The sequence below is a fragment of the Rhea pennata genome, chromosome 4 (genome assembly GCF_028389875.1).
Source record: "Rhea pennata isolate bPtePen1 chromosome 4, bPtePen1.pri, whole genome shotgun sequence".
Lineage (NCBI taxonomy): Eukaryota > Metazoa > Chordata > Aves > Rheiformes > Rheidae > Rhea > Rhea pennata.
Window position 1 is genome coordinate 44,968,904 of NC_084666.1, and position 18,580 is coordinate 44,987,483.

An 18,580-nucleotide genomic window follows, 5' to 3' on the forward strand; every position below is an offset into this window, starting at 1 on the left:
TTACTTCACTGTAGGATTTTAAGAAACTTTGGATATAACATTGTCATTAAGTACTGAAATATAGTTTGGACAACTGATGAAATAAGAACTTACTGAGAAGCTGTAGTGTTATCTCATTCATTTAACCTATTTGTTTCATTTGATCAGTGGGATATATTAATGGTTTTATCTCAGAGAACACAGTTCCTACAGTATATGGTTATTGGGATGAGTCTTCAGAAATCAGTTATATCTTCAGTTTGTATAGGCCTATTAAAATCTGTCTGCATATACATGGTATCACATATATAAAACCCACATATTGTTATTTAGGCTAAATCACCTTTAATCTAAGGATCTCAATATACCTTACATCTCCATATTGCCATTAAAGCAAATAGCCATTTCATTATTTCTTACTGCTTTATTTTGCTTATACTTTCAGCTCCTAATAAGCTCCATAGGGTTCATTACATTTATTCATTAAGCTGCAGGTAGCTTTAACATTGACAAACTGAACCAAAGAAAACTCAAAACGTTAGATAATCTGCTCATGCAGGTGTGTGTGTGTGTGTGTGCGTGTGTGTATGCACGCACACACGCATGTACAGGTGGGTGAGTGTGGGGGTGCAAGTTCTGCACGAGTTGAAGGGTGCATTAGCTCTGTCCCAAACCACTTTATTTCATAATGGAGCTTCATTCAGGTTCTGATCTGCGCTATTAAAATCAATGGAAAATTCTTTGCTGGAGGATGAAGGGGATCTTATAGCCCACTACTTTTACAGTATTGTGAATCTTCTAACAGAAGCATGTTAGTTACTTTTGATTTTAGACAACAAAATAAGCACCTTCAGTAAGAAATCTTATTTGTACATGAATTATCTACATTAATTAGAGCGTGGCAAAGAATATGCAAAGAATTTCATCATAACTCTAGCATATGATAATATTTTTTCATAGATTTTAAAGGTGTGAGATTTTATAAAGAGTTTTAATAAGATCATCTGCATACCACAGGTCACAAAAAGTTAGAGTTTTTGTCCTATATTTAACCTAATGCCTGCCAATTTTCTGCTTGCCGAAGACAAAAAGTTAGGAGGTATTCTTAACACATTAAAAAAAAAAAAAGAAATATACTTGAACAATATAAAATAAATGGAAAGGTAATTGGACAAGTATTTTGAATCACAAGGAGTGGAATTCACGTCCTCTAGCTTTAGAGTCCATCAAACAAATGAAAACCACTCAGGAGGACTATGAACTAGTCATTCAGTCCTAATCTAATCCTAATCAGTGAGAAAGACAAAAGAGAAACAGTAGGATACTTTGGGCAGAGACTTTACCAGCAGAGTCAAAGTACTACATTACAAGACACTAGGGAAATCTCACCTAGAATAGTGTATACAGGTGGAGCAGTGTTCAAGAACAAGTTCAGACTGAAACAGATACCTAAGAGGGTTCCTTACTACATACAGGGGGTGCTACTGGAACAGCCGGAGAAGGGATACTGTATCAGTAACAGGTTAAGAGAAAGAAGGCCTAAAAGCACATATGAATGTTTTCCTTGAAAAGTAAAGGGAGGTAAGATTCAAAGAAAGATGACACGGGAAATGTTCTTTGTTGTGAGAATAAGAGAGTAAAATCAATGGGTATAAGCAAATTTTCAACATTCTCTCCTATAGTTAAGCAATTTAAGTATATTGAAATACAAACAAATACGTATCAAAATAAACAAATATACAACAAAGACTCAGCCTGAATGTCCCTGGTATAGTCAGATCAACTTTCATTTTAATGATTGTTTTTTAAAAGCAATTCCAGTGCTGTATGTAGACAGAATCACCAAACAAAAAACAAGTACTCTTGCTCTGAAATGCTCACACCTTCTGAGGAGAATGTCAGATGCACAGATGATCTTTTGCAGATTTTAGATAGATTTAAGTGTTCGGGTCCATAACAGCTATCCAGAAAAACTGCTGACTGTGATGTGTTTACGTTCTTTAGGCACATCCTTGCTTGGTTTAGAAAGTCTGTTTTCTGGGCACACCCAGAACAGCTTTGGTTTATACTCTAGTAGCTAGGCACCTGCCTAAGCCTACATCCCTGAAAGTCCAAGTCCCATTTGAAATGCATGCTCAGAGCACATCCAGCAGACACGAACACAACTGGGGCACTTAAAGAACTGTCCTAACCCCTTCACTGTAGGATATTTACACGGGGAAGTGGCCGCCTTCTTTTCCGTTTAAAATCAAACAAGGCAAAGGTCACAAGATCCATGGCCCCTGAGGCACCTGACCCTTCTACCTATTTCTTCTACTTCTCTAACATGGAGATTCCATCAGAATTTCCATTATTCATGAGAATCATCTAAGGTGCCAATTCAGTAGGAAAAGAGCATAGGTACCTGCATTTTGGGAGATGTTTGGGGGGGGGCAGTAAGTTTTTTTTTTTATTAGAGCTAATGCAATACAGAAAAGCTAGTGCTATTGTAAAACAGGCGTTTCTTCAAAATATTAAGACTATGTCAGAGAAGAAAAAAAACGATGAATCTGGGCAAAAAGTCTTAGCAAGAAAGAGAAACTTTTGTTTTCCAAAAGAAAGCAGAACAGTGCTAGGCCTTATTATAAGTACCAGGATCTGGATCTACCAGTTTCAGACCTCTTTCCTTCAACAGAATAGACAGTTAACATATGATACCATTTTATAATTGTTCTGGAGTCTAAACTTAATGCAGAAGCTGTTGGTGAGAATTTATCATTTCCATTATGTCAAAGATCAAATTAGATTAACATTATGCTTCCTTTAGTCTCTGAAAATGTGTTGAAGAAATGGAGCTGCACCATGTTTGACATATTAGAAAACCTTGATCTTTGTCTCAGCTGAGCCAGCTCTGCCCACAGGTGGATAAACTGATGTTTTCAGAAGTGTACTGTCACTTACTCCAGGGTCATCGTGTTGTTTTGTCTCAACTTTTATTGATCACGAAGAATGGATCCAAAACATATAGCTGGTGAGATGATTTAATATTATTTGCTCAGAGAGCAGTTGGTAAGCAAGTTATAATACAATACGCTGCTGTACTAGATTTTTGTTTTGCTCTTGCTACTGTAATCATTTATAAACAATTTACAGCCAAAGAAATATTGAAGTAGATACTAAGTTCTACAAGATGTTCCTCTGGCCAGTGCAGTTAAAAACAAAATAGCCGTTTTATGCTAGAATTTAAAAAGTTCATGTCTGTAGCCTGCTTTCTAAATCTATCATACTATGCTGCAATACAAAAATATTCAGCTGCTTTTAGTCCTTCTTAATGGGAAAGAATCAGGTGTTAAAACAAGGTCTAGAAAAGGAGCACAGTAGTTTTTAATACACACTTTCATGCCATAATTTTTTTTTTTACACCTTCAGCAGGTTTAAGAAAACTGCTGCAAATTTAATCTTCCTTCTCCTCTCTTTGAAAAATCCTAAATAATTAAAAACAAACAAACAAACAAACAAGAGGATATCTAATGTTTTCTTACAGCAAAGACAGAACATATACCTAATTTACATATTTGTACCAATGTAAACTGTGTATTTTCTATATTTGTGTAACTTCTTCTTAGAACCTCAAATCATGGAGGTTCTTAAAATCTCTGGTAATTACTCAATGGCTGGAAAGTTTACCATCTAAACTAATTTCCACTTACTAAGTTCCCTAATAAGCCTATTAATTCTTGCTGTATTCTCTTCCAGTTTTTTAAAAGTTTTACATACACTCCTAATTCTCAAATCAGAAGCTCACTCCTGGTGAACTTTCTATCACCAGAAAACATATGGAGCTTGACAGAAAAACCAATTATTTGGATTTGAACTCACAGAGCTTGACAGAAAGACTAAAACTAATTATTTGGATTTGAACCCACACCATATTTCTTACGAAAAAAGATGCTGTTGTCTTCTAATCCATGCCACTGCCTGTGGAAAATATCCACAATGACAAAATAAGTAAGATTTTACAATTATTTGCATAATCTTACTTCTAAATGTAAGTAGAATGCACTTGCAAAACACCACTGCTAATGATAAAAATCACCTCTAATTCACTGTAAAACAGAAAGAACATCTGCCTTTTTAATCATCACTACATAAATGCATAAAGCCTTTTTTCTTCAAGACTGAGCTAGAGAACACTATGTCATTCTTCATACTGTTAAAAGAGGCATGTCACAACAGCAAGCACTGCAGCCTATGCATGTAACAGTGGAAACACATAAAATAGGAAATTTAAAGCAGACGATGAGACTAAAATGCAGAAAGAGAAAGCCAAATGGCCTCTCTGAAAAATCATGCTGTAAGAAACAGATTTTGAAGAGCTGATGTTAATGTTAAGGTGTAAATATAATAAATGAAAAAATTAAAACTGAATGTTCCACAGGAGAGCAAACTAGATCAATATACACATATAAGCAACTTTAAATGGAAGCGACAATGAAACCGCACTGTCTTCCTAAAAAAGAGCCAGTGCACTCTGAACTGTCTTTATCTACAGTAATTTGCCTGTTTGTTCGCAGTTAAAGTTATCAGCCCTTCTGCTATTTTATTGCTTTAGCATAATATTACAGTGAATTGAATCTCCCAACTGAATCTCCCAATTCAGATGTTCTCTCACAAGAATCACCTCCCCTAAAAAAATTAACATTAAGGTTAAATTTGCATTTTTAAATGCTCTTTTACTAAAATACAGTCTCCAACCACTGCTTTTTAATGATCAAAATGACCATCAAAGCATTATTGAATGTGGATCACGCCACTGATGTGTTGGACTGTTATTCAAGACAACATGAATATAGGTGATCATAAAACTGTTTTCTACATCTTTTTCTAGAAGAAAATTTCACTCTAAGAACAATTAATGAAGATCATAGAAGAAACTATAATTTATCATTAGAGATTAGACCAAACCTTTTGTCTTATAAAATGGCTGATACTATATGAATGACAAGAATCTATTAAAATTCCATCAGGCTCTTTAGCTATACTATTTTTACTCACAGGTGATGGAAAGTCCCATATAGATTAATAGGAGTAAGTTCTAGCAATGAGGTACCCTAGAAGCTAAACAACACTGCAGCAGAAATGATTCTAGAATGGAATTTCATATTAGGATTATTTAGATGAAAATTTTAGTTTAACATATTGAATAATGCTTTTTAAGTTCAGTGTTAATATATTCTGGCTCACCCTCATCCTCTGTAACTATCTGTAGGAGGACTGTACAAGACATGTAGCCTTTGTATTACAACATACCTTCCACATATTCAGTCACCAGAAAAAAAGAAAAAAAAAAAAAGTCACTGAGACTTGAAAGTTCTCAACACACACTGTGGTGTTCTAAAATGTCCCAAACCTGCCATTTAATAGTAATTATAATTCAAATATTAAATATATTAAAAAAGCAAAATCTCCTTATCTCCATTATCAATTTTCATCCCTTCTACTTTAACAAGGACTGGGTTTTTTGCCTATTATCTCAAGGAGAAACATTTTCTTCTGTTTGCTCCAGTCTAAATCCAAGTTAAATACTAATAAAATAATCAAATCTGTCTTGACAGATTGCCGATTTTACCAAGAAATAGTTATTGTCAGAGAAAAATAAACATCTAACTATTGCTTTCTGCCATTTCTGGATTCTGGCTAATACAGGCAGCTACCCTCTTTGACTAGTCCTTAGCACCAGGCTGCTGCCTGAAAAAAAAGAAAGAGTTTCTAGGCAAACAGAGGGAGGAGAAGTCACTGCACTCTGTTGGCAGACTCAAAGTCAAAGAAACTGAGCAGTGAAGGTACATCAGGAATTGATTCTGCAGTTTTCTTCTGAAGTCTCACAAATACCTCTGCTGTGGCACTGTTCAGCTACTTTTGCTATAGGATTGAAGGATCTGGGTCAATAGGCCCTTTGTATGCCCCGGACAAATCTACAGATACTGCCTAAAACCATCCACTGCTTTCACTGATTAATTGTTCCATTTTTAATTAATTGTTCCATTTTTAATTAAGCTTTCTAAAAAGAAAAAAAAACTTATACTGAAATTGGTGATTACTTATGGAAAAGAGCCATAAACTATTACAAAGAAGCATGTAGTTTGACACTGAAATTACTTAAGCATGCATATTTCATATATATTTTGCATATAGGAAAGCTTGAATATCTAGGTTCAAAAGACAACTGTGCAAAAAAATCAGACAGCCAACTGCTGGATGTGTATTTTTATGCACAGCAATCTACCTGGGAAACAAAATCACAGAGAACGAAAAACGTAGGCAAAAAGATTTCACAAATGCAAGACTATAGTTTTACAAGGACATTTCTAAAACAAATATGACTCCTCTTCAATTTCTGATTAAATCCAGTTATAAATGCTGAAATTAGGTAATTCATTTTCTTATAGAAACCACTATAATCTCCATGGAATTACTTAAATTCAGACACAATCAATCACACTTTTCCATTAAAATTGTAGGAGGTATGACAGAATATTACTTATAATGTTTTTTAAAATGCCTGATATTATATTTTCCAATATGGTGAAGCATAAGGAGCATACCCTAAAATATTGGTGCTGTCTTATTCATAAATTGTACATTCATTTTGGGGCTTAGTAGTTTAGACTGGATGTTCTGAATTTCTAGTCTGAAGAAGAGTTTTCTCTGTTCTCTTCTTTGTTCCTTATTTTTGGTGAGTTATCTAAATTTTAATTATTTTGCAAGCTAAAAAGTACTTTTATATTTGTCTGCAAGTGTGTTTTTTGTATTCCATCCTTAAGGTAAATTAGCACTGATAGAGTTAAAACATTAGTTTTGCATTACAAGCTTCATTCTTCCTGACTTATCAGCTTGAGATTGGCAGTTTTCAATTCTTGCAATTCTATCATAAACAGCACACTATTTGGTGCTACGTAAGTATTTGGAATTCTAAAACTGTAGGATCATCACAAAATATAGATTTCATAATAATTTCTAAGAGGGTAGGGGACTTCGTTGTAAAAAGCTGTGAAAATGTGAAACTACTAAAGGCAAAATTCTAGAGGCAAAAACAATCTATAATTTTGTTATTTTAACTGTATATTGACTGGGAGGGAAGGACTTATGAATCCTGAGATATAATATTATGAATTCTAAACATCTGAAAAGTACCATACTAGCAATTTAAGCCATCATCAATGGCTGCAGTGAGTACTAGGTTCGTATCATCTTCTAGCATAATGGTATTTGCTGTAAGTCTCAGTTTTTCAAGCAGGCTGCCCCAGATTTCCTTCTATATGTTGCACACAGTTTCTGTATATGTATGATATTTACACAGTTTACTTCAGTCATTTCTTACACACACTAAGCTTAGGATTACAGGCTAGGCTAGCTTGGTACTTACCATGTCTCAACAGCCTTCAAGAGGTATGAATTGAATCTCTTCCTGCAATTGCACCAAAGGCTGCCCCCAACTTAACAGGTTAATCACATTAGGAAGTCAGAGCAGATGGATGCAAATGAATCCATTGCTCTTCAGTGTCCTTTTGCAATGGCAAGAGGTTTGCCTTAGAATAGAATCATAGAATCAGTAAGGTTGGAAGGGACCTCTGGAGATCATCTAGTCCAACCTCCCTGCTAAGCAGGGTCACCTACAGCATGGTAGACAGGGCTGCAGCCAGGCGGGCCTTGAACATCTCCAGAGAAGGAGACTCCACAACCTCTCTGGGCAACCTGTTCCAGTGCTCCGTCACTCTCACAGGGAAGAAATTCCCCCTCACGGTCAGGCAGAACTGCCTGTGCTTCAATTTCTGCCCATTGCCTCTTGTCCTGTCCCATGGGACAACTGAAAAGAGTTTGTCCCCATCCCTTTGACACCCTCCCTTCAGGTACTTGTACACACTGATAAGATCCCCCCCGACATTAGACAATGCCCCCCTGGCATTAGACATAACAATCTGAAACAGTGAGGCTCAGAAGGCCTAGGATATTTGTAAATACACAACAGTGCATCAAAGAGAACTTCAGTTTACTATGATTAGGCCTTTATAAAATTAAATGGGGCATTTGTTTTGTTTTTCCTGGACTGCCTATTTAGACAGTCGATTCTCATATCTGTACACTTGATCATTCCTATAAAGTACAGGGTCTTGCATTTATTTTTGATGCATTGCATTACTTACCTGTCCATCTCGAAGAAGCTGTTCATTTCTACATTAATATTCACGTAAGTTATTCTATGCCTCTTGGAAAAGTACAGCTGAGTTACTGAGTAGATTGATCCTCTGTTCTCCTATTTGTCCTTTCTATAATCTTATAAATAACCTTTCTCCCCTTTGGTTTTGAAAGAGTTATCCAAATTGTCATTGTTTACACATGAGCTTTTGTCACTAATTCCCAGGGATCCTAAAAGCGAACCTTTACTACTAGACAGGATGAGTGTTATTTAATCAAAAAATTTAATTAAAATTCCAAAGTTAGCACTACAAATTCTGTATAGAACCAACAAGAAAACTAATAGGAGTTTGTATTATGGTCATATAATTGAAAAGAGGTTATATGTCCCTGGCCTAGGCATTGCAAATGCTATCTCGTTGCAGGCAATAATGTTGCAAACTGCACTGTAATCTCTTTCTTTTGTAATCCAAAAGGAAATATAGGTTCATTTTATACCATACAATGCAAGGCAATGGAATATAACTAATAGAATTTGACATGAGATATCACACACTCAAGCACATGCTTGAAAGTGGAGAAAGGCACATCTTTCTAAAAAGGTGCATTGCAAAGGTACATGCTTGCCAAGAAAGATAATGTTGAAGCCCAATTCCAAAGATGCCCACAAGAGGACTTGCATTGCATTGTTTTAAAAATGTGTACGCCACAATTTATGAAGATATTAATTACAAGAATTTTCAGTCTTAGTGTGTAGAGTATGACATTTGATTTTATTGCTGCACTGTACCTATACCGAAAATCTTTAAATCTTAGGTTTTTTGGTTTTTTGTTTCTTTTTTCCAAGCAGGACACTTAATCTACTGCTTTCCTGCCTTTTTACAAAGGGCCACTTCATCTTGCAAAAGTGAAGCTGATATACTCAGTTTACCCCAGATTTACTGTTTTTAACACATACTCTATCCGTTGTAACTGTGGCTCTTGTTAGTCTGCATACAGTTCTAAAGAGCTAGTAATGTGTAGACCTTGAACCCTACTACTGAGCAGCCTAGCTACTTTCTTTGCCACATAGCAAAACAAAAGCCTAATTTAATTTTATAATTAATCTGGAGGTTAGTGTATATCTCATGATAAATATATTTCAACTATATCATAATGGTGAGAAAAAGAAGAGTAAAATAAATGGACATATCGAAAGGAGTAATGTCTATGAGACGCATGAAGCCATCATGTCCATTTGGATAGCACAGCACTCAAGGTGCAAGACCTATTCTGGCATTTCAAAAAAGACAGATACCAGTCGAGAAGTTTCCAGGGCACGAGGACCAATAAGATCTGTGAGTAGAAAGTTCAGAGGAAGATGGATTATTTAGTCTATGAAGGAAAAAAATCAAGGAGGAGTATGACAGCAGTCTTGAAATACAGAAGGACAGCTATAAAAAAGAACTTTCTCATGTATCTATCATAAGTAGACTAAGCAGTAATGGATTAGGTGACATCAAGGCTGATTTAGGTTAGACAAAAACAGAGAACTAAGACTATTTAAGCTCTGAAATAGATTCCCTGAGGAAGATGTGAAATCACTCTCCATCAAGAATTGCACAGGTAGATTTAATCCTGCCTTCAAGGCAGGGGGGATGGACGGGATGACCACTCAAGGACCTTTCTTGCCCTATTTTCCATCATTTCTATGATTCTGCTCTGCCTCTAACTCCCTCAACAATATGAATGAAATATATCATATCTCTGTCCTTACATGTAATGGCAGGCAGAAATAACTAATAGTATGCGTATAAGGTAGAGTGTTGAATGAAGAAATACAATAACTGATACAACCTCTCCAAACATCACAATATACATCTACTTTTTCCCCATCAACACCTCTAGTGTGTGTAAATTATCTGCTAACTTAATGTATCTCTTAATCTCCAGTATGACTATTAGTGCAATCTTGGGTGACCCTTGTGCAGACAATACGTAAGGGCAGGCAAAAATCAGATCACGCCTCTTACTGAATTGAAAACTACATGTATTTTTCAGTTAATATTCAATTCATTTATTTTTCCCATCCCCAACAAAAGAAACCTCAATAACATAAGTTATCCCATACATTCTCCTTCATGCCTTTCAATTTCTAGAATAGCTGGAAGCAGTAATTAGACTATCTATTATGGAAGAATTAAAGGGAGTACCTGCAATAAAGTTACAGATTTTCATGCTGTAACTTACAACCACTTCATCTTATACAACATATATGCACTCTCCCTACTGTAAGCCATATCAGAGTTAACAGATCCCTTAGCATCATGTCACACTGATTTACTGATCTTTCAAACAGAAAACTGCATCTTAGTTTCAGTTAGATTTTTTGACTTTGCTTACGCATTTTAGTGTAATTATTTCCAAACTAAGATTCTGCAACATTAGGAAAGGTAGCTAGATTTGGACACTCGAAAGAATTAGAAGAAAGACATGTCAAAATTGTGTTAATCATCCACAGATAAATCATCCCTTCTTTTTTCCCTAAATGAGAGCAACATGTGCTCTAAATGGAGCACATGCTCTAAGTGAGAGCAACATGTGCTCTCTTTACACATACATGTATATAAAGGCATGACACAGCCTCTAACTTATTCTGCCAAACATCAGATAAGGTATTACCATGTTCTGTCTTAAAGACTTTTTAAATATAAAATTAACCACAGAAAAATAATAGTATTGGCTAAGTCCTCAAAGATTGGCCTCAGAAAAAAAGTAACCTACAACTTTACTTTTTTTAAAAAATTACAATTAGGTCATTGACTTTAGAGGATTTTTGTTCCAGGAATTTACAAAATGTCTCTTCCATTCCTTGCTCAGACATCTTATCCATCTCATTATAAATCAACAGACTTCTTATTCAAATTACACCATAAAAAATTATGCCTACAATATTTGCCATTCATCTTTTTGTCTGAATACATTTTAGAGTTATTTAAGTATACTCATTGTTAATAAAATTTCTGACTATATTACTTAAAAGCAAAATCATTTAGTATTAGAATTGAATTATTCTTGTTAATGTCTTGCAAGCATTAGTTGGTCCTCATAAAAGTCATATAAGGTAAGAAGATATTATTACCCCAGTTTTAACCAGAGGGAAAACCAAGGTAAAAAGGTTTAAGCACTTACTCAATGCCATAACTTGTGACAGTCAAGCCTGAAATCAGAGCATGATTCTGTACTTCAGGCATACTGTTTAAATTTAAAAGTCTTTGGAGGATTTAGGCAGTTGTCTCAACAAAAAATGTCTTACCATTTCTTTGGAAGATTATGTTATACCAGACAGTGCTAGTTCCATGCTACCTGTAAGCATATGTATGACTACGATGTCATGTGTTTGCCTTTACAATATTACAAAATATGGAGGAAGAAAAAGCCAAAAAATGTCAGTAGCGACATAATAGATCATCACATTCTAAATAATTGCCTAACAAACTGCCAGGCACATACATAGCTGATTTTATAGGACTTTCTCTGTCTTTTGTTTTCCTCTTCCAATACCCTCACTTCCTTTACATCTCTCATGGTTAAAACAAATGCAAGACATACCTTAATTGTACTGGTGTGTGCACCAGGATATTCTTTTTCCTCCAGTGTTGACCAACGTTGTATGAATTTTGACACCAGAGGATCATCATAGTCAACTATCTGAAATCCTGAGACATTAGCTCCTCCAAACTGAATTTTTGATAGATCTCCATCAGTAAATCCCTGGGCACATAAAACAGTATCTGTTATTTCACCAGTTCTGGCAGATGTCTAAATAGTGCATACAAATAAAACATTACCTAGGACTTTTACTGCAGAAGCCAACATTTTCCCCAAACAGGATCCAAGTTTAAATCCTGAACTGAGTCCTCAGCCTTGTGAGCCAGCTATGTCTCCTGTTGCTCACTAGACATACACCTTTAGAGATTAAGGGCTGAAAGGAGCTGTCCTTACCTTGCTTACTTTCCTAAGCAATCCCGTTAATTTCAATGGCACTGCTCAGAAGAGAAGGTGAATATTGCCATGAATAACAGTTAAGCAAGTAAGTTTTAGCCAAGAATAGTTAAAGCCACAATTGTTTCCTCTTTTAATCAGGAACCCTGGAGCATGTTGACGGACTTACAATTTCCCCTCCCAAATAAAGAACTACTTCTTCTTCTTGTGAACAGTCTCATTTCACAAATTTGGGGAGAGGCAAACTCTGGCTCTTAAATCTTAGCTCCTTTTCTTCACTCCAGTATTAATTATAAAATGGAATAGTTTATTTATCCAAATTAAATGAGAGACAACTAATTGTGTCAATTACTATTGACAAATAAGTATTAAATAAACTCATAACTTTAGCGGTCTCATGTTATTGATCATTTTCTCAGCCATTCCATTCAAATCAGCATTGTTCTGAACCTTCACTAAACACAATTCTGAGATATTTTTATCTATCTACAATGATACCTGCAACTAAACTAAAGAGTTGAAAGTTGGTAAACCTCTATCAAGAATCAAAGCCTCCAATCATTTTTCCTCTGAAACACAAACACCTACCAACTCAAGAAAAAAAGAAAGTTTAGTCAGACTGAGAACAGAGATCCTAATGAAGGCAAAGAGACCAGGACTGGATTTTTATGCCAAGGTCGAATGATTTGGCCATATTTCTTGGACAGATGAATTTTGATGTGGGTTTTCCATTGTAGCTGCTGACCAGCAGAATATACGTTTTCTTTTTCATGTCCTGTATTTAACTTTCCACAAATAACCACACTAATGAATTTAAATGAAATCCTGATTTCAAACACTTCATCTTGAAATACAACCAAAATGAGCACTTAGCAAACAAAAGCAGCAGCAGCAATCCCAGATCACGTTATCAAAAGTTGCGACATCAAGTGTACTTTAGCTATTGCATATTAATGACATTAATCAGTGACATGTTGTGGAATACTAATATAGACACTTCTATAAGGATCATGAAACTTTTCTTAACCTTACTGTGAGCTTAAAGTTTGAGCACAAACACTCATATACTTTGCCTCCTCCTCTTTCTGTCAGTATATTTTATTCAGATCAGTTCTTTGACTGACTGATCAGACTGGAAGGGAACAATATTATGGTCAAGAAAAGAAGAAAAGGTGGATTCTGGAAAGAAGACAAGATACAATCAAGTACTAGATAAGTTTTCCTTCTCAGAAATAAAAATGCATTTTTAAAATCATTACCATATACATTTATACAATATTATATAAATATATGCAGTATTTACACTTACATTATTTGTAGCAAGCAAATATGATATTAAAAAGCATTGGAATATATGATCTAGTAACTTAAGATTTTATGAGCTTACTGTTGCAAACTTACAGCTGATGGCTAAAATAGCAATCAGTCAAGATAATGGAATAGACTAGGCAATTTTTCTAAAACATTTTATTAGACTGCTAGACTCAAAATACTATTTATACAATAAATAGTATTAAATAGTATAAATGCCTAAAAGTTAGTCTTTCCAATTCTGTAAGACTTTTTTCCTTGTTTTGTGAATATACAGAAACTTATCACAAAGAAAAATAAAAATACTTAATAAATACATATCCCTATTATTCCGCCTTGAAAATGGCCTTTGTTGAGGCTTCTTTACACTTGTCTGGCAACATTAGATTCTTAAGAGTCACAAAATACTCCCTACCTAGCAGAGTACTCCCCACCTAGCAGGAGGAAGTGTTTAATCAAAAGTTGGGAGAAAGCAAGAGTTATGTTTTAAGAGTGATAGACACACTATTGCTGTCCTGTTTTCCCAGAGCCATCAAAGGATCATGGAAAGCAGACCGTAAATAAGGGCACTCTGAGCCCTGCTGAAATTTTTTTATCAGCCAACCCTATCACAGGCCATGAATAAAGAGGTGAAAAAAATGATTTAAAGACACTTCCACCACACAACCCCAAACTCTTTCCTGGAACAACATAACCAAAAATCTAGTCTGTAGAATTTGCTTTCTTATCTTGTACAAAAACATTGGATTAGATTCCCTCACCACAATAAATACGTGTTGCTGACCTCAGTAAAATGGCTGTTCATCTCTTGAAGCAAGTGCAAAAGAATGACCTTGAAAGAGTTCAGAGAGTTTCCTTAACTTTCCCATTTAGGAACACTATTGGCTATGCTTTCTGATTACCCACGTTCAAGAAAAGACTAATTCAAACTGACTGCGTAGCCAATCTGAGGAATGAGGATGTGTAAAGCTGAGACGCGCTAGTCTAACAGAATGAAGGCTGAGAACCCTAACGTGCAAGTACATCAGAGGTGAGAGAGGAAACACCAGCTACTTGAATGAACAGACTGGTCTATAAGCTGGAACATTATTTTTCTGATTTCCCTACCTATTCTGACTTTCCTAAAGTATGAAGAAAAAAGGCTGAACATCTGTTGGAAGTGCTGAGCAATCATCACTCCTATCGACAGGAATGTCACAGGAAGCATTTAAGCCCTGAAAAGATTCAGCCAAATAATAACTACAATCTCCACATATGCATTCATTTAGAAAGGATAAAGACATTTAGCTTTTATTTCCTAAAATGCATTTAAAACAAAATGCCAGTTGATGTGCTTCCATAAATATTAAAATGAGTACTTTGAATATTAAATTAGCTTACCAGATTTGCAATGATGTAATGGTAACCTTTCACATGTTTACCAATTGTGATAACCTGTAAAAAAGAAGAAATATCCCCTTAAATTGAGAATGTTCCACACATACATGGACTGAGACCAAAAGCTACTAAATGCACTACAATGTAAAAGCTAGTCATAAGCTTTACTATATGTTATACTGAGTTTGTTCAATGTTTTACTTTTTATTTTACCTAATGTAACACTGACCACTCTCTGCTTGTAGAAATTAGTTATGTTAGACTCAAGTTTGAGTCACAAGCCCTGTTAACAGAGGAGTTATATGCTAATTACTATACTGTGTATGAAAGGCAAAATCTGGACAGGAGAGAGCGTGTAACCTGCAGTGGTAGCACCAGAAACACTGTGCCTCAGAGATTTCTGCTTAGAATCTGCTCCCTTTTAACAGTCTTTGAATTATAAAAAGAGTTTAAAAGCCCACTGATATTAACGACAGTATCTACATTATGATATAATTTTTTAAAGTTCAAATTGTTGTTTATTGTTCTAAGGCTCCTTTATAATCTCTCCCAGAGCCAACTGCTGGTTCCTCAGTTGTCTCCACCAGCAGGCATATACCATGATCTCTTCCTGGAAATAATCCTAATTAAAAGCTTGGCTTCATGGGGAAGTTAGCATATTGAAGAAAAACACTTCTCCAGAAAATTAAGGTGGGAGAAAAGAGGACTCTGGGGATTCCTCCCAACTTTTGAATAGTTAAGAACAACTTAAGAGGGAAGGATACATTTATTTCCTCATTTAACTCATGACATAACTAAAATAGGTATCTTGTAACTTATATCAGGCTAGCCGTTATTAAACTAAGGTTCTGCATATTAGCTTTAAGAAGTCACAGGGATATAACTGAAGGCAGTCTTTAACACTACCTATTATATTAATAGAGTCTGAGGCCAAAAGGGATCATATTGAATAAAAATTTATTCAGTTACTCTTTTTTAAGCTTAATATATACATAATACACAAACCTAATGACTCTAAAAACAGTTACTTGGTTTAGACTACTTAAAACCCACTAGTTTTATCATTTTATTATGCAGGTTTAAGAACTCTGCTCAGATGTTTCTCCTATGCAGCTGCTGCTTTCTAAAAAATTTCAGTAAAACCAGATCAGCTATTCCGCATTAAAAGCTTCTTAGTCACCAGTATTTGAATAAAACAACCAGCAGCCACAAATCTTTGGATCAATAGTTACTAACTCAGCTGTAACTGCCATTGGTATTATTTCATTAATCTAGCTTTCTAGAACACTGTCCTGTGCTACTTATCCACATGAGCCCCAAGGATGCTGCCACTTAAAATCCTAAGAAGATTCAGCTGTGGCTCCAAAAGGAGCTGGAGGATGGAGCAGCTGTGGACACAGAGGGTATTCACTGGTCTTCCTAGTTAAGACTAATGACTCAAGCAGGGACAGACAAGAAATGGCAATAATTGCACAGTTGCCCAAACGGTGTTACCAGGAATGAGATTCTGCAAAGGAAGCTAGCTGGCAAGAGATAAAGTCCATAAAATGAACAGCATCCTAAGACACAGACTTGCCAAGTCAGAGAAAAGGAATATAAACTAGTTTGATGAGAGCTAGTAAACTGAAAATATATTGAACTTCAGCTTATTTAAATGATTGAATTCTGGAAGAGAAACTCCAACGTGCTCACAGGACAGTCAATGCCAAGAATGACGACGCAATTTTGTAAACACATTGTCTGTCTGCACAAAGATCGAAAGCCTACAGAGCATAACTGGGAAAAACTGAAGTCACCACAACGGCTTAAAATGTTACTGGGATAAATCACAGCATTGCAACAAAAGGCTTGTTCAAGAATGGAAATCAAGGAAGAAAATAGAAGTTGCTGCTTTATACATCAAGATACTTAAGTCTGAAGAAAAAATCTGTTCAACAAAAAGCCTGTTGCATGTCTCTCTCTAAAAATAAATAGAAAAAGAAATAGGACACTGACACACAGGGCCTACTTTAGGCACTCTCATGAAGAAAAAGAAAACTGATGAGGCTTTTTTGTCAGGAATTAAAATAATTATTAAAAAAAATAAATCTGGTAGCAAAGAGCAGCTTGAATTATGCATTCTGTTGTTAGAAAAGAAAATCAGAGGAACACATTCAATGAACACTCACAAGCCAAGAAGTCTTTTGTTCAGAATAATGTTTCATTTCAAGAGATGGAAAAGAATTAATAGAGAAACGGTTATTTTTGATTTTGATTGAAATAATATTAAAAGACCACTGTGAGAGATCCAGCTATCAGGAGTTCTTTGGTGACTGTGAAGTCAAAATAGCACAAACAAAAGTTTATCCATCTGTTTTAGCAGATGTGGGGTAAGCTGAGAAATTTAAGACTCAAAGCAAAGTAGACATTATCAATAGGCAATGGAGTCCCTGAAGTTTGTAGAAAGAAAAGCAATGTCTTTAAGCTTTTACTTCTCTGTCAGCAAAAATACTCAAGAGATACAATCAAAATAGAGGAAGCAAAAGGAAATAAAAGGTCTATTACTAAACAAATAAGGATAGTAAAAATGGGAGGTAACTAAAGTTTAAACAGAGTTCCTACTTTTATGATGTGGTAAAAGGAGAAGGTGGAGAAACTTCTAACAGTCAAACTTTCATATCAGAGAAGAGATTATAATGAATATTACGTATTTAATTCAAAAGGATCTAGAGGATCATATGATATACAGTCAATACAGACTCATCAAAATATGCCAGAGCAATTTATTTTGTTTCTCTGATAAGAGTACTAGCTTAACAGATAATGAGGAAACAGTGGATATAACAAATCTTGATTTTAATAAGGCTTTTGTCCTGTATAACATCATTACTGATGCTCTTAAAAGAATCTCAACAAGACAAAAGCTCTACTGTAAGCTAAATGAACAACTGTTTGAAAAGTCACACAGAACCAGTTGAATCAGACCTGTAAGTAGTGCTTCTTTCTCTATTTAGTACATTTATTAGTAGCATAAACAGCAGAATTCAGAGAATATTATTTTAAAAATTGTAGATAGTAACAGACAGAGGTGGTGAATGCTCTGGAGAACAGGATCAAATTCAAATTGACCTTGAAAATTAGAGAAATGGTTTGTGGATATGAGTTAAAAATAAAATAGAGACAAATACAAAGCACTCCATTTAGAATACTGCTCAGTGCCTGAGTTTCTCCAAATCACAATGACCTTCATATAAAAGACCAAAGTAACAAGCCCTTCAAAAAAGCTTCAAACCAATTCCTGACTAACATATCTACCTATGCTCAGCTCACGTATCCCTACAGATGCTGCATTGTCTCATGTGGTCAAGCTCCAGCTACCATGGAGCCATCCTCATATTGAAAGGAGATCTGAGGACATTTAAGACTGACAAGCAGCTTAGCAACATGAAAAGCAAGAAGACGAGCAGTCAGTGCAGCCTTACAATATGAAAATTTTTTCAGCTTAGCTGTTAATATTTATAATGCACTATATATAATAGTATATAAACTGTATGTAAGATAATATAATATATTTACAGGTTGTAAAATAGCCTTATCTAGGGATTTTTTTTTAATCAGGATAGAAAATAATATAGGATGATCCAGATGCAATTATCTGGCCTTTGTGCAGAGAGATGGACTACAGGATTTTTAAACTCTCTTTCTACCCAATACATATGTGGGCCTTTGTGCAGAGAGATGGACTACAGGATTTTTAAACTCTCTTTCTACCCAA

The 18,580-nt window shown here is 35.2% G+C and overlaps 1 protein-coding gene across 3 annotated transcripts in view; it reads right to left on the reverse strand.

The window, feature by feature from the left end:
* The window catches only part of GRIA2 (glutamate ionotropic receptor AMPA type subunit 2), a 90,478-nt gene that overhangs the window by 27,433 nt on the left and 44,465 nt on the right, over positions 1 to 18,580 (reverse strand). For all 3 annotated transcript variants that reach the window (XM_062574732.1, XM_062574731.1, XM_062574729.1), the window contains exons 5-6: positions 14,830 to 14,883; positions 11,746 to 11,907 (exon numbers count right to left, since the gene is read on the reverse strand). In XM_062574732.1, coding sequence (XP_062430716.1) covers positions 11,746 to 11,907; positions 14,830 to 14,883 — 216 coding nt within the window. The remainder of the gene's footprint in view (positions 1 to 11,745; positions 11,908 to 14,829; positions 14,884 to 18,580) is intronic.